Consider the following 17,671-nt stretch of genomic DNA (forward strand, 5'->3'; position numbering starts at 1 on the left):
ATATATAGTTCCATGAAGAACCTTTATCATCCACAACCTTTCCATTCTAGGGCCTTTATAATTTAAAAAGGTTCTTTAGATATATTTTTTTAAATGTTCTTCACATTTAGAAAAAAAAAAAACTGATCACTGAAAGGTTCTTTGGGGAACCCAAAATTGTTCTTTTCTGGCATCACTGCGAAAACCCTTTATTGGAACCTTTACTTTTAAGAGTGTGTGTTCTTACTATAAACAGAGGCACTGGAAGAGGGACTGCATCAGTGCATGAGATTATTACACATGCAAAATTAATGCACTTAAGAACGTTGAATGTTGACTTGGGGTATTTGTATTTCAGATTTTGCATGACGTTATGTGTCAGTATGAATACATGTTTAAGGATAGTGGAATGAATATGGTATACATTATGCCCTGTTTTAATTTGTATAATATTAACTGGTCACATCTTTAAAAAGAAAATTTGACTTGCTGTGACTGCGGGGCAGTACAAACCTCTAATTTATTTAGCTTTGAGTTCCTGGTAGGCACTTGAATTTAAAATGACAGGGTGTCCACCACTGGTACTGGACACTTAGCATGATATTTCATATAATATATTTTGTGGTTTGCTTTGTGGATCATGGTCATTAATAGTAGTCCTATACAGCAAGAAAATGTTAATGTTATAAATAATATGGACATGGGTTGGATTTTTTTTTCTTTTCTTTTTTCTGTACCCATTATTCATTTTTTTTAATATAAATTTGTTTTTCTCCTATGATATGAGAATAAGAACAATATTATCCCCCTTTTATGGAAATTTATAAAAGATAGGAATAAATATTCGGTTCTAAAATTGTTTGAACTTGTGTTGAACAAGCTTTATAGTCAATCACAGTTGTTCACTGGCAGTGAAATGTGCAAAAGCCTAAGGTTTATTGTTTATTCAAGCCTGTTTGCTCTTCTTTGAACACCTTTAATTCTACAGATTATTTAAATTTGTGCAAATCTTACAACTACAGCCGAGCAAGCAACACAGCCAGCTTATGCGTAAACCAAAACATGATTATTATTATTTTTTTTTTTCAGTGAAGTCATCCTCAAAGATTGGTCAATTTCCAAGATTGCATCATCTTTAAAAATGTTGCATGAAGGATTGGTCAGTCTTTGTTGTGTATCATTTTTTCAATCAGATAAATGTGGGAGTGTAAAAGTAACAAAAATCCTTGTATGATGTGAATATCCATACTAATGCTTAGCCAGATTCTATAGATAACGAGTTAGAATGAGAAACTAGGAACTGCATGGTTTAGCTTTATTTTTCGGACTCCCTTTATTTCCACACATAACTTACAGTTCACCTCATTCCGCTCTGTAAGGAATTAATACTCAGCAGGAGCTTGATTCACATCATGTAACGTGACATGATTCATATGGTCTGATGACTGCAGCTCCTTTGGCTGGGTGCACCGAACACTCATGAGAAACATCAATGTGTTGACAGTGGCCACAAAACGTGGAGCCCTGTGGCAGCACTGAGGATGTTCCCATTACAGGCACTGACAGCCACACATTGTGACTAATATCCCTCTGCCTGCTGTGCTGTGCTGTGCTGTGACAGCATTTTGTACCAAAGGAGACTCATTCAGTGACCACACTTAAACCTGCACCTGTAAAATACAGTCTATATTCCCCATATCAGATTCAATCTTAAAAAGTATGAATGGAAATTATTTTAGCATGCATCTGAATCAATGCATTTACACAAACGTACTCCTAAGCTCCAAGAATGAATTTCACGTCCTTGACGTCTCACCTTCTTGTTAAGTGAAACAGTGCCCTCTCTTGGCCAAAATCACTGCAGTGTATCAGGATTCGACATTTTAATATTATTACAACCTGGCTTTAAGACCATAACTACCTTCAATGAGACGTCAAAGTTTCATTGTACATATTATATTTGACTGAAAGTTAAAAAAAAATCCCCTAAAATGGTAATTTTATGACTAAATGTTAGTGAAAAGAAGTCACCCCACTCACTATCAGTTCGTTATTGAAAAGAAAACAAGATCTCACAGGACGTCTTGTTCATGTCAAACCCATAGACTGTAAAGGTCAAACCTTTCGTAAAAGCCTCTCTAAATAACGATTTGCATTAAAATGCTAAATGTTGGTGTTTATACCTGTGGTAAGACACAGAATAACACTGCTAAACTGATTCAGATACAGCTACATTCAAAACGCCAGTGTTTAGGCTATTTCAAAAAGACCTTCTGCACTTAACTGGTTTAGAATAGGCGTCTTGAGGAGTCTGACCTAAGGTGGCTATAAATGTTTTGCAGAACACAGAAGCAGATTTCAGCCAATGAATCATATGGTGAATCATAAGTATAAGATTAAAAAGTTATCATTATGATATAAACCAATGACCAATATCATAATTTTAATTAAATTATTTCGATTAAAAAGTAGAACTGTCACATACTGTCACATTATGATATACCATAATTGGTCCTGATTATAAAAAGGTCCAAATTGATATACTGTCATAATTAGGCCTATAATTATGAGATAAAAAGGCATTACGGTCAGTTAGCCTATGAACTAAAAGTCAAAATGATTTACTAAATCGTAAGAGATAATATGCATCCATATGCCATGCATTGTGAATGTCAATATAGAAGCAAAACTATGAAAGCCAATTTCTGTCAAAAAGTAAATCAAAATAATAATAATAATCAACATACTTATTTGGTAAATTATAATTTGTTAATGTCGGCTTTATGATTATCGTTTTATCAAAAAAGTCAAACTTATGAGATACCAGGTCATAATTATGACAATCAAAATTTTTATTTTGACTGTCATACTTGTAACTCAGTATGTCAAATTTTAACTTTTTGCCATTATTATGATTACATTTGTCAATGTCCGACAAATCAATGTCATGAAATCAATGTTGTTGGGTTTTTGTATGTTGCAGAATGGGCTTCCATAGTTTTGGTCTATGTTGGTGTACATTCACAATGCATAAAAAAAAATAACTTAATAGGCTTTTGTCATGCATTGTCAATGAATGATGGCTCTCAAAACCAGCTGTAGTGGCTAAAGCCAGCAGACGCCACCATAAACATGAGCCTGTATCACTCTACTCTCACTGGGACCATCAGGGAAAATCCAGTCGAGCTTATTGGAGTAAGAGGACACGTCTGACCTCCAGCAGACCTCATTCACTCGCTCTCACAGCTGGGATCTACGTTAACACCACCAATATCCTCTGCAGAAAAACTGTGGTACACAATATCTATCATTGTAACATTTGTGAGATTTAAGACTTTGAAGGGCACTTGGGAATTACTTTAAGCGCATCTTGAATCATTTATAAATTTAAGAAAACACCATTGTTTTACAATGGAAACATGATATTAATAATGTAAAGGCAGAAAGCATAAGGCAGTATGGGATTGTTTAAAAAAAAACATGATTGATGTCATTTTCTTCATGTGTATTGATTAGAACATCTCAAATGTAAAAAAGTACAAAGCATACAATTAATGGAAAAGCAGAAAAACGACCATTTGTAAAGAAAAAGAGTCACTCCATACTCTTTTCTGAACATTTTATTTTCTGTCCATCAAAGCAAGTACATAAATACATAAGGCAAACGCTATTATCATACTGCTATTTTCTCATATTCCAACTACAGCAAACATCAAATAGGACCTCTTGAAATCATCATTAAAGAGACTTCCACAGGAAGTTCACAAAGCATTTGCACACATCTCTAGCTTTTAATTTGATCATGCCATGTAAAATGAGGCCAGATCTATGAAGACCACAACAGGAACACATTTTAGGCTTTCCTCTTCTTCAGTATTTTTGTTCCAGAGAGTGCTCCTTTCTTGGCCCCTCTGACCATGCCTTTGAACTGGCCTTGGAGTTTGGCCTTTTTCCTGTTAAAGTTAAATCAGGTTTGATCAGCTGCATCACTGGTATATTTAAAGAGAAAGCGTGCAAGGACAGAATTGGTCCCTTACCTGCGATTGAGCTGGGACTTCTTCAGAGGAACGTAGGCATACGGGTCACACTTGCCTTCCTTCTTAATGTCCCCTTTTCCCTTCTGCAATGAACAGAGAGGTTAAGCAGAGATCCTTCAGATGTTCATTTTATATGTTTTCTATTATATATCTAAGGCTTCTCACCTTAGATTTATACTCTGTCCCAAACTCTGGTCTTGCACCCAGAGGCCTGTGGATTCCAGTGCCACCAGCTGAGAAGTTCAACAATACATAGAAATGTTAACATGTTCAGAAACATTATATAATTAATTTGTTGTAACAATATTTATCATTACATTATAATATAATTTGTAATATGTAATTTTGCACATCCACTAAGGCCTGTTCACACCAAGGACAAGTATTATAATAACAATAAAGATAATCGTTTTAAAAAGAATAGCAGTTCACACACACAATAATGACACAGAAACGATATCATTGGAATCACTTTCACAACAATTTTTTTCCAGCCAAACAGAATCCATCCTGATTTAAAAAGCTAGAGCATTTAAAGTGGCAGACAACAAAACTACAGCACTGCTTATTATAAATTCACAATAGCACTATGCTAAGTTATGATTTTATATGGTTTTAATATATTGTGCAGCCTTAGAAAACAGTCTAACAACGTGGTTCTTGGATTCTTATCCGTGGAATGCGCCACTTTCGGTATTTTGACGGTATTTTGACACGGGTAAATTGCATCCAAGGATTTTTTACAATTTTTTTTATCAAGTACTCGAATTTAATCGAGGAATTATGACAGCCCTAGTTATCATACATTAGAGTGGACACTAATATAGAGTTATCATTCTTTGTGTGAACGAACCTTTACACTATAGCACAGTCCTTTTTTTGAAAATGAGACAAAATGATTATGAATTATGTTGTCCTACCTAAATATTTCATCGCAGGTTTAACATCCATGTCCTCATCTAGATCGTCATGCATTTGCCTCTTTGGATTCTTCCTCTGTTCAACAAAGAAAAATTAACATCACACACTAAAAAATTTTTTTGCACATTTCTCAATTCTGATTATGAAGAAAGTGAAAAGCGTAAAACACCCACAGTTTTGATTCCCGCCTCTTCGAGGACATCATCCATTTCAGCGTCTGGAGGGACAAATGCATATTAACATACAGTGGTTTATTGCAATAATAAAGGTGAGTCAAATTTCAGCAAAAATAATCATGTCCCACCTTTAGCTTTGTTATCATCATCATCATCCTTCTCTTCTTTGATGATCAATCGACCATCGGATGTCATCTTGAATCCATGCTCAGCTCTGTTAGCCTTCTTTCGGTTAGGGTTGGTGGCTAAATCAATAAAAATGAGCGATATACACAAGATATATTAATGTACAAGATGAATTTAATTTGATCATGACTGAATCTAACTGAACATTTGGAAAGATCTCTTACCCAGAACTCTCTGCGCTGCTTTTGGATCAAGGAAGTTGAGTGGTTCGTCGGACACACCTTCCTTTAACCAGGCCTGGCCCTTCTTTTTCATTGGCTTCTTCAGCCCCTTTTTGGGCTTCTCGTCTTCATCCGAGTCAGCAGAATCAGTCTCAGCCAGAATGTCCTCAATACTGCAAGGAGACAATGGACATTAATCCGGAAACATGTGAAAAAATACACTATCAAGCACATCCTGTCAGCTAAGCCCCAAAATATTTCCAGATGGACACCATATTCTGAAAATCATAAAGCAAAAGATTTCAGTTGTATCTGTACCTCTCTCCTTTCACTTTAGGTGATTCGTCCTCAGTGTCTGAGCCGTCCCCTTCTGTCTTGTTCACGAGTTTGCGTCTCTTATTTCTGGCCTCCGTTTTACGGATATTCACTAGGACCTTGTGTTGCTCGGCCGGCAACATGCTTTTGACCAGCTCAAATCTGAACACATATTACATTACAATCATACAAAGTTTATAGAATAAAAGAAAAATCATAAAGAAAGAGAGGACTGAGTGGTTATGTTTGGTGGTTAGCCGCAAAGCTTACCCAAATTTCCTAATCAGTTTGGTGTAAATGCTCTTAAGTTTCCCCCTAAAGTGTCTTCGCATATCATTCATATTGTTGATGCCTTCCATCTGCAAAATGAAAGTGACAAAAGAGAAAAGAATCAATAACATGGTCAATTTATTAGACACTTTCAAATATGAACTTGAAAACACACTCTCTTCCTCACTTACAATAACATTAACATGGCTGGCTAAAATCTTGACATCTAGAGAAAACAGGAGCACTTTTAGGAAGCCAAGCAAGGCCTTGACAATGTCTCGTGTCCTGCTGGCAAGCAGAAGACAGACATTTTGTAGCAGCTGCTCCAATGAGGACACGTCTATGGAATCTGCAGATAAAGACCAGACAATATTTCCATATTTATTTTTGCTTTACAATCAAACAACGATTAAAAACATTTAATGATTCTTTACAATCATTAATATCACTACAGTTTCACTTTTTCAGCAGAAAATGCGAGTAGTGATTCCCAACAAAACAACAGAATGAGATTAAGTAGTGGTCACTCTCACCTTTGTAATGGAACACCAGCCTGGTTAAGGCAAGAACTGTGCAGGTGATCATCGTTACAGAGCCAGTAAGTCCAATGTACACATGGTCTAAATACTCCTTGATGGCATCTGACAACACATTATGACAGATAATTATTTCATCTCTTTTCTTTTTAGACAATATTGAAACAGAAAATCTGTTCAAAGAGGGATCATACATCATTTCAAACAAAACTGACGAGGATAAAAATACACAAAAAAGGCTTATTTCCAGTGTGGTCCTCTATGTTTACAAAATGTAAGAACAGATCATATATGGAGAGAAACCACCATCTCACTCTACATCACTTTTAAATTAATGATAAAAAAGCCATTTTTTAAACTTCCTTTCTAAAAACACTTTCAACTTTTATCTGCTTTATACAGCAAAGTTTATTATTCCAGGCTATAGCACTAATATATAGAAAGGAATTTCTAGTGTGAGTGAATTTCTTACTTTTAGCAAGATATATTTCAGTAATCAGTAAAAATATATTATATTTTATCTTCACCTTTTGGGTCCCCACAAAACCGCAAAAATGCATGGCCAATCTCAACCAGAAGAGTGTAGGCGTTTTTGCGGGCACCGATAGACATTTCCTTTGTGCAAAGAATGACCTAAAAACACAAAAATCCCAATATCAAAGCTTTTATAAAGAATAACTCTCGGATTTAAGACTTTGCGGTTAATGTGCATTTAAATGCTGAGTAAAATGAATTAACAGCATGTACTTACTATAGGATTAGGAATAGGATTTAGTTTTGGGTTAGATGCATGTAATTATGGTTAATTTACAGTTATACTACTGTTATGGTAAGTACATGTAACAAGGACACTAAAATAAAGTGTTACCGACTGAGCTCAATGACAGACGTACCTCAGGAAGCAGAGCAGTAATAAAATCACGGTGCTCTTCATTGATCTGCTTCACTATATGAATCAGACACTTGAGTCTAGGCTGAAAAATGTAATAAAAACAAAAAACACCACATATTATTCCATTACACATTCTCAGTGTAAATGTGATTACTTGGTGGTGTTTTTTCATGGCGCTCACCCGTTTGGCAGATGAGACCGCAGACTTCAGGCTGCCCAGCAACATTGCCTTCAGCTGCTCGAGATTCGCCAGAACAAAAGCCTTACTAGATGTTTTCTCTCCTCCACACATCTCCTCCAGCACTCTGTAGGCTTTTTTCTGGATGCTAGCATCCTTGCTCTATAAACACACATGTACAAAGACATGAAGTACACTCAATGCAAAGAGTGAAAATATGGTTTAAAATGGTAATAGGAAGATTCTCACCTCCACCAAAGGTTTAATCAATTCAAATGTCTGGGTCATAGATGGTTCATCCACAAATGGAGCCATTGCAACAATCAGGTCGATAACTGCAAGCCTACAAAATACGAGCCACTTATTTTCCCAATGCAAAATGTAAACCTATTCCAATGAAACTCGACACACTTTTTAGGCTGATACTCAAACATGTGGTTTCAAATTATGCGTTATTCAGGTTTCCATCTAGGTCTCTGCCTTTTTATATGCGTCTCAAAGAAAGACGGTAAATGTGTGGAGCTGAATTACCGTGTGAAGCTGTCCTCACTGTTGAGTCTCTCCGAGGCTTTTTGCAGGAATGTGCATACCATCTAAATCAAAAGGAAAGAAATATTTACAACTGACAACAAGAGCAAACTTGCAATGATGTAATTTTAACTGTATGTAAAAATTTATTTGTAAATATGGTAGATGAATTTACCGGCTGGTCTGTGATGTTGAGGTAAACTCTGATTGTCTCAAGGACAGCCATCCTAGCAGATGCCATCTCTCCTGGTTTAGGCTGCTGACTATAGACATTAAACAGGATGGGAAGGAAGTTCTTGGAAAAGCGAATTAATTCAGCCTTCTCTTCCTCTGCAGATTTAAATACACAATCAGAAATCTCAATGAGCAGTCATCAGTGAAAATGAAACCAAAGCAATGAATAAAAAACAACAAAGAGCTGTTCAGATTTTGAGACTAATGTTTTAATAGTCACAGCTGACTATCGAGACTATCAGCTGACCTGTCTCACAGCTCTTGTTGATGAGAGTCCGCAAGGCCTGACAAATGCACAGGCGGAGGTCAGGGCGATCATTGAGGGCCATACCCAGAGACCGAGCAATGCCCTTAAATGATGCCAACAAATCGGTGGGTTTAGTGCAGAATCCAGGTAACATAGTCCAAATCTGGAAACACAAATACATTTAAATTATAACACTGGGAAAATAATTCAAATGGATAAAACCATTCATCCAGTTTTTATACATATTTTCAGCATTCCAAATGTTTCTGTGTACGTATTAGCTGGAGAAAACAAGGTAATGTTGACATCATAAAAGAAAAATCTATAATTTTGACCCATACAATGTTTTGTTGGCTATTGCCACAAATATACCCGTGCGACTTGTGACTGGATTTGTGATCCAGGTTCACATTTGAGTGTTTATTGGACCATTTTACACTTCACAAAGTATATGTCTCTTGTCTGCATTCAATCAGTTCTCTTTCACAATTTATTGTGAAAGTTTGTATCATTATATGGACCAGATCTGCACCAGCACTTGCATGTGATTTTTTTTTTTTCATGATTGAAGTGTTTAAATAAGGGCTTTTCATTCTGATTAAGATATAAGTAAGATTATTAAATTAATAGTTAACCCAAAAATGACTAATCTGTTTGGGTCAACTACTTCTTTAACTGCTTTTTCAGATATACATTGTGAATGGCAGATTACTCTGACCATAACTGTGTCAAAATACCTGCATCTGTAGAGTCTGATACACTTTTGCCATCAGTTTCTGTCCTGACTGCTCCAGTTCATCAGCTGATATAAACCAGAGAATGAGAAAATAAATGTTGATTGATAAGCATGTGCATTTAATACAGTAATACAGATACTAAGCATCATTTGAATTACAATGTAAACCACAGTGTGTATGTGTCCATTACAAACCTGTCTGTTTGAGTTTGGTTGCCAGAGGGAAAAAGTGTGATGTGAAGTAAGCCAGCTGAGTGTTCTGCACGTGATCTCTTATGACTGGGATCAGCCAGCTGCGAGGGAACTCAAGGTCATCACTGTAAACAAACAAATACACAACCCATTTCATCACATTAATAACTTAATTTTTCATTCAAAGCACTCAGAAGAATTTTTTTTTAGACTGAGAAGCATCAGCAAAGTAACTCACTCTGTTCCAGTGATGAGGAGGGGCACAGCGTTCAGGACCACCTCTGGACCCATGCTCTCCACCGCACTGCCCACAGCCAGATCCAGCTCCCCAGAGAAGGGGAACTGAGGGGTGGCCCGCAGGTCACTGAGAGACTGCAGACTCTGAAGATCACACACAGATAATAAACTACCAAGGAAACAAACAAAAACTAAAGAGAAAAAAATAATAATCATCACACTTAATTATAGGGGTTTTTAACTACTAGCCTATGTACTTGCATAAAAAAAAGGATAATTATTAGGTAGAATGTACTTATTGTGTTCATGTTGTATTGCAAAACACTTTTGCTGCTACTGAGGTGGGTTAGAGACAAGGTTAGGGACAGGTTTGGTGGTTTGAAGGGTCAAAAATGAAAAGCAATTATATAAATTAATCACAGCTGTAATTACATGCAGGTAATTTTGAGATATATATATGACATCATGGTTCGGTACAGCAGGGGGAGAAGAAACCTATACATTAAATTGCTTTTTTTTTATTAAACAGTGGTTTACTGAACAAATTGTGTCTGTCTTTAAATTAATTGAGTTATAATTAAAAGTTTCTTAAGGATAAAAAAAAGGTTCTCTCTGCTAATGCTGTAAACTATATATGGAACCCTTACTTGCACATTACTATAATATTAAAGGTTAACAACAGAGACCACACTATTAGCCTAAATTCAGTTGCTATTTATTTTTATATATATTAATCAACACTCAAATAACAAATTGTATGCAAACACGGAAACTGCACATAAGGCAGTTTTTGCGTTAACTTCTAAATATGTTTTCCTTCAATTCATTGTTAAATTTAATCATCACACACTGGCTGTCATTTTCAAAATACATTAAATAATCAAGACATCACTAACAGGTTAAGTAAAATATAATGAATATACAAGCTAATATAGTGCATATATCTAGCGAAAGAGTTCCTTTCTCTAGCTGACTAACAAGCTGTGGACACTGAATGACTTGCCTGAGATAAATGCAACGCTACGTGGAATATTGTTTACAAGCTGTTTTCCTAATTCTTTCTGCCGTTGAAACACTGAGCGATTACACAAGATATAATACGTTTCAGTAAATTGTACTGTATCTTTCAACATGTTCATTCATCTTCCGATGTTCATTCATGTTTATTAGGAAGAGATGATCATGTTCACTCGCGCTGCTGCTCAAACTGAGGCACCTGTATAGTGATCTGTCACGCCACATTAAAGAGTGTCAAAACGGCATTTATTGTTTGAATGTCATGATAAAAGGGACATAATTCGTAAAATGACACTTTGTTTCTTATCGAAAGTAGCAAAAAGCGGAGCTTATTGCGATTATTGGTGTTTAGGCTTCAACGCTGTATTCGTCTCGTACACATAAGACACACGAAAATTCGCGTGACGTGAAAATTTGCGAAGCGCAAAACGGCAAAAATTCGCGGGACGTGTACCGTTACACCCCCAGTTACTATTTAATCAAATGTCAGGGAAGAAAGAATTGTTTTGTGACATAATGTAAAGTTAGGTCGACCTCAACAATAGGCTAGGGCTGGGTGCGTTTGGTACGCCATGAGAGTATCGCGATACGTACCATGGGTGGTGTTGTATCAGGGTTTATCGGTTCAGTTTGAATATCATTACACCCCTAATATATATATATAAATTTAAATATACCTTTATCATGAAAGGATGACCCTGTTTTCCTGCAGCTCGGTAGAAGCAGCCCAGGATCTGCAGCACAAACGGCCAAGAGGCATGAAAACGATAGGACAACCCTTCCTCCACAATACTGAAAAAGACAAGAGGTCAGATTTTTAGAAAAACCAGGCTCTAGAAAAGGACATGACTTTAGGATAGATGGGGGTAACAGGTAGGCTCACTGAAACATCTTTAGGATGCAAGCTCCATTTCCAGTTGATGTGTTTTTTAGAACAAGTTCAATTTCTTCCATTCGCGCAGCTACACACTCATTTATCAGAGTCTGGAGGGAGAAAAAAAAATATATAGAAAACCACTAAGACAAAGTCACTTCTGAGAAATAACGGATTACGCTGCTTATAGACAACATGTGGCAAACCTTCAGAGTCTGTGTTGCAGCAGAGACGACTTGCGTGTGCGAGGATAGAAGACACGACATGGTGACCGAGAAGAGGCGAGGAAGATGACCGAGACTCAGAGAGCTCTGTAAACTAGAGCCCAAAAATAATGGAATGAGAAAGATTCCTCACCAAGCTAGCAAACAAAACACTCAATGCTGGAAAAGACCTACCTGGAGAGATGAACATGGGCTTTTTCCATTACAGCAATCCATGCTAGTAAAGGCTGCAGATCATTCTCACTAGGAACATAGTCATATAAAGCCTGGAAGGAAGGTGTAGATAGATATGACAATCCACACATTTGAAGATGATGAAATTAATGGGCAAAAATCAGATCCAGCACAATGTCTTTTGTGTTCACATGCAAGAGTTTATCAATTATGACACTCACTGTGATGATCTGGGCATTGAGCTCTGCAGACATAGTGGAAGGACTGGGTTTGCTGCTGAAAAGCCTGTGGAAAGCCTGCATTGCATTTGCAGTCACCAGCTTCAAAGAATCAGAGGCAGGTGTTAAGAATGGAAATCAAATAAAAATGACAGAAATGTATGAGTTAAACTGCTCTCCCACCACATGGCTCAGGGTCATGACACGGAGAAGGGTCTCACAGCAAGACTTGACCGAGTTCAGGGGGAATGCAGACAGCAGTTCCTTCAGCAGACCCAGCACATGGAGAGTGGTTGTGTCTTCTTTGTTGCCTTGAGTCGAATACAAAGACAATATATTCATCATTATAATAAAAGTAACAAAATGACATATTGACATTTTTAACTCCATTGGAATGGTACGACACTTGGTGACTTGTGGCAAGATCACTTTTATGGCACAATCTTTTCATTCAGAATTTTTTTTTTTTCATATCAACATTTAAACCAGTCATACTAGCATTTGTTACCCCTCTGGTGGTCTTTGCTCATTTTAGATGTTTTGAACTTTTAACTTTTACTACATTGGAATGGTAAGAAACTTGGTGACAATCATTTTCACATCAAGACAGTATCCACGTTCAAACTGGTTATACCAGTATTATTCGCTGGTTGGATGCTAGGTGGTGCTAAAAGGTTATTTCTGCGCCTACACACTAACCTCATGTAGTTTGATTCTAAATTTTGAATTGCTAACAACCTTGAAAAACTATAGGAAATTAAATGTACACTTAAAAGATTAGTTCAACCAAAAACAAAGGACATATGCAGTGAGGTGTTAGAGTAGAGTGCCATTGTAAAAAAAATAGAGGAACTCCATGTTTACCTGTACTTGGGGTCCTTCAAAGAAATGCACTGTTTGTAATTTGCCTCATTTTATTAAGGCGAGACACGGCAGGCAAAAACATCGTTTTTTTTTTACTGGTCAATTTTGAGATTTGGGGATATTTGTCTTCAATAACATGTCTTCTTTCAGACTTGTGTTGAAAAAAAGTCCGAAATACACATTTAGGTCTTTATTTTATTACACTTTGTCTGTTTGCGTCTGTAGATTTCTCATAAATTCAACAAAAGTTCGCGTTCTTAATCAACGTGCTGCTCCGCGATCTCTGCCGTCAGCCTGTCATCAGAAGCAACGTTAGGAAGCTCTCTCTGTTGTGTACAATCCTGTCGGATCCAAATATGGTCATTTCCTTTCTATCAGCAACCAATCGTGAAAGTAAAAGGGCTGAATGCGCAATCTCATTGGCTGATGAAAAATCTTTAAAGCCCGTTTTCTCAAAATGACTTTTCTCTCATACTCCAAGGACGAAATCTCCACTTCAGTAGCACCTATATACACCAAACTTTCCAGACTTGTACCTAGTTATATTATGAAGACATTTACAGAGGGATTTGTAAATATATTATTCCTAGCCTGATTTATATAACATTTTATTCCAAAAAACATGGCGAAAATAATTTTTTTAAGGCTATTGACAGTATTTTCTGATTTACAGGATAACAAAAGTAGATATCCATAAATCCCTCTGTAATTTTTTTCCCATCTAATATGTGAACACAATGAAAAAATAATTTTTAACCTGGCTTTATCCAATACTCAGATATCGTTTTTTAAAATATATGCAAATTAGTGCATATTTGATTAGATATTGCCTGATTTGCATATTTAAACATACAATTACAGAAAACTTGTAATACATTTTTTTCTCATCTTAATGTAGGTAATCAACTGGGAAAGTTTCATGGTGATATCTGCTAGTTAAAAAATTTACCCTATTCACCTGTAGTGTCTCGCCTTAATATCGTATTTTTATAAATATTTAGTGATAGCCTCAGATTGAGTAGGTTTTGACCCGCTATGACAAGCAGCCATTATTGTTCGTTTTGAGCATTTCGACAGAAGGAACAGGAGTTCAACTGACCTCCTGACTGCTCCAATTCTTTGCAGCAGAATTTGGCTGTGGTGACGGCTGCTGGGTGGTGGCTCGGGGCATTATCTGAGAACATGAAGTCGCTGAAGCGAAGGACGGAGCAAATGCCTTGCTGCGCTGCCTTTCGCAACTGCAGCACAAGGACATAATCATGGTTCAGAAACCTCAAACAGTTATAGTCTGTCACTCTGTGGCAGTACAGAAACAGTGTATCTATTGTGTATAACAACTAGCGGTGTATGACTAAAATCTTACATGGCGTAAAAGGAATCTTATAACAACAGTAACATTCTAGCTCTGACTGGATGGGAATCAAACAGACAGACCTTTGGTTTAGGGTGCACTATGAAGCTCAGCAGGCCGTGGTACACCTGTAGAGTTGATGGGTAACTCCACACTGACAGATCCTGTTTACGCAGCAAAGTCGACAGACAGGATAAGATCTGCGAGGAATATAGAAACAAGCACCTTCAGTGTAAAATAATAGGGGATACACAAAGCAGACTTCTTCCTCTCATCACAATGTCATTACATTGGTTACACCTCTGGTGGTCTTTGGTCATTTTAGATCAAAATATTACATTTCGTTTTTTAACATTTTTACTTCATTGGAATGTTAAGAACCTTGCTGACTTTAAATGCACTTTACATGAATACAAGATTACAAAAGGCTAAATGGTCTTAAAGTCACACTTGTGGCTGTCAAATGACCGCAAAGATCACAAGAAATGAAATGGGAAATATGAAAAACAGAAAGTAATTTTTTGGGGTACAAACTACAAATCAGCCACGATTTAGTAGTCTTTGACAATGTCTAGTCTGACTTCCATTGGATTTTAAAATCCTTTGCTCTGTTTTTAACTTAAACATTGTATTCATTTAAAATGTTTGTATTATTTTATATAGAAACAGTGCATAATTTAGAGTTGAATATTGGCTAATACCATGAAACTCTTTAAATATAAAAAATATTATTGAAACAAAATATAGACCCTTCATTTCATTAAAAAAACACTTATTGTGTAGGGTCTATTTAGACTGCTGAGGATCACAAGTGTGATGTTAAAGAACACCATAGGGTTGCATTTATGAAAGAAAAAATGTTTTGTACAAACCCATCGCAGGCAGGACAAAGAGTCGGAATCGGCTTGGTTTGACATCACATGCATAAAGGCTTTGGCTGTGTCTGAGAACTTTTTCTGAAGCACTGCAACTGGCATCCTTAAGAAGATAAGCAGAACATAAACTTATCAAGATCAACAGGCCAAGGCAATCTAAATCACTACAGTATAAATTCACGCCGATCACCTTTTCATGACTAGGTTAAGGAGGTAGGCAACAGCTGCCCGTGCTTCGTTGCTATCTACAGCCTCGAATGTTGTCATCTGCCGATTGAAAATGGAAAGACATTCATAGGTTGATCCACAGAAAGCGTAGACACTTTTGAGCATTTGGACAGCAAAATATGTCATCATGAAACTAATTGATTTAATGGTGACTTTAATTTACCAAGGCTGCAAAGTACTCCGTCTCTGTCTCCTTTCCTCCTTGAGAGCGAATCACTTCAGTTACGGCCGCCAATACAGCACAGATCTGAAGAATAAATGTGAATTAAACACATATAACGATAATCTAGCAATTATGACAACAAATACAGCTCTCTGACCATAAACTGACAACAAACCTCTTTGTGTGCTGCAGAGCTCGACTCCCAGTAGCGCTGTACAACTCTAAAAGTGACGTTGGAGCAGTCCGACAGTCCACTAAGAAAAGTCCCAGAGGTCTTCTCTGTGAGGGCTTGATCTTCCATGGCATCTCCTGCCACATCACCAGTTCTCTGCAATGATCCTCCTGCCTGAAGCTCATTGTGGAGTTTCAAAGCATCTACTGTCAGATCACTTTTTTCTGTTTAAATACAAAGAGGTTAGATGAATCTTACATTTACATCAATCATACAATCTAAACAATATTATGATACCCTAGCCATTAATACAATAAAAAAGAAAGTGCAGTCCTAATAACTGTCAGAAATTGTACAATATCTTATGCTTTAGTTTAAAGTGACTTACAATAAACGCGAAAATAAATTAGTCGTCTCTCTCTAAAAGTAGACAGGCATGATTTTTAACTTGTTTACAAAGTTCGATCAGCTACCCACGTGTTGTCACGCAGGCCAGCAGAGTCTCACCTGAGGGACGGCTAAAATATCGGCTCTTCGCGGCTTCTCGATAGCGACATGTCACCGGATTGCTATCACTACTGTGACCTTTCTTCCACCGCCTTACTTTCTGGGCTGCTCCTGATCTAAGTTTTCCAGACTTCACCATTTTTGCAGGTGGAAATCCTTACAGTGCTACAAGCACGTTGGTCTCTCCAGTCTGCGTGTCGCGCTAGACACGCGTCATCATCATGCGTTTTCTTCGTCTTCCTTCTTGTTTTACTGCGGATGACATTCAACTTATTGGTGCATCACCGCTTTCTTCTGCTCCGGAGTGTACTTTACCAACCAACACAAACACACATACATGTTGTTTTCATGTTTTATGGGGACTTTCCATAGACATAAGTATTTTTATACTGCACAAACTATACTATAAATATTCTATCCCTTTAAACTAACCCTACCCTTAAACGTATTTTCAGAAAACATCCCTTAGTAGGCTATGATTTATAAGCTGGACAAGGATTTCGGATATTGCCATCTTTGTGGGGACATTTTGTCCCCATAATAATGTAGGTTTACCAGGACACAAACACACAGTAGCCTACCGTGCACAGTAACCCTTATAACGTGAACTCCTGCACCCCACTCACTGCTTATTCCTCATCATCTCTCTCTGCTTCATATCTACAGCTCAAGATGCTCTGACATCTCTCACACAATCCTCTCTGGTGTTTTCCTATCATCTTAAGTGTTTTATTTAGTGTACATGTCCCAACCTCAACCTCGTCATCACCTCTTCTCTCCGGCTCTTTTTTTAAGTTTATCGTATATCTCTAAATCCTTTAAGTTCCTATTGAATTTCATGACTTTTTTTTATTATCATTCCTGCTTGTGGACCACTATTTAAGACGAATTGTATGTTAAATTCATGACAACCTGAAATGTCCAATTTTTACAATAACTTTATTCTGTTCACCAAACAGTTGATGTACCCCATTGACTTCCAAGAAATTCATACATGGTTGAAACAACTTGAATTTTCATTTTTTAAGTAAACTATTCCTTTAAAGGGAAGCAAAAAGGAATTCTTTGTCAGTGAGAAATATATCTGTATAGGTTGTTTATCCATACATGGTGTTAACTTAAAAATAAACCATGCACTGATACACACAGACTGATGTGTTTTTTAAAATTGCTATTTAA

General features: G+C 36.9%; 1 protein-coding gene across 1 annotated transcript; it reads right to left on the bottom strand.

Annotated features, from left to right (window-relative positions):
- Nucleotides 1-3,584: 3,584 nt before the first annotated feature.
- Nucleotides 3,585-16,726, bottom strand: rrp12 (ribosomal RNA processing 12 homolog). Its single transcript, XM_084391547.1, has 34 exons — nt 16,493-16,726; nt 15,989-16,209; nt 15,814-15,897; nt 15,613-15,689; nt 15,420-15,525; nt 14,631-14,747; nt 14,296-14,434; nt 12,516-12,643; nt 12,336-12,434; nt 12,115-12,206; nt 11,923-12,034; nt 11,726-11,826; nt 11,520-11,634; nt 9,827-9,969; nt 9,592-9,713; nt 9,398-9,462; nt 8,661-8,823; nt 8,355-8,509; nt 8,183-8,244; nt 7,901-7,994; nt 7,655-7,813; nt 7,475-7,555; nt 7,109-7,214; nt 6,579-6,686; nt 6,237-6,394; nt 6,046-6,134; nt 5,779-5,937; nt 5,464-5,633; nt 5,242-5,358; nt 5,111-5,154; nt 4,937-5,012; nt 4,182-4,249; nt 4,017-4,099; nt 3,585-3,932 (listed from the first exon to the last, which is right to left on the bottom strand). The coding sequence occupies exons 1-34, from the start codon at nt 16,629-16,631 to the stop codon at nt 3,833-3,835; spliced, it is 3,852 nt and encodes a 1,283-aa protein (XP_084247673.1). The 5' UTR covers nt 16,632-16,726; the 3' UTR covers nt 3,585-3,832.
- Nucleotides 16,727-17,671: the final 945 nt, after the last annotated feature.

This window comes from Rutilus rutilus (assembly GCF_951802725.1).
Source record: "Rutilus rutilus genome assembly, chromosome: 20".
NCBI lineage: Eukaryota > Metazoa > Chordata > Actinopteri > Cypriniformes > Leuciscidae > Rutilus > Rutilus rutilus.

Coding starts and splice junctions, on each gene's coding strand:
- rrp12 (XM_084391547.1), bottom strand. CDS start 16,631: ATGGTGAAGTCTGGAAAACTTAGATCAGGAGCAGCCCAGAAAGTAAGG. Junction 8,245..8,354: donor TCAACATCACAGACCAGCCG/GTAAATTCATCT, acceptor CTTTTGATTTAG/ATGGTATGCACATTCCTGCA. Junction 6,395..6,578: donor GCTGGTGTTCCATTACAAAG/GTGAGAGTGACC, acceptor CTTTATCTGCAG/ATTCCATAGACGTGTCCTCA.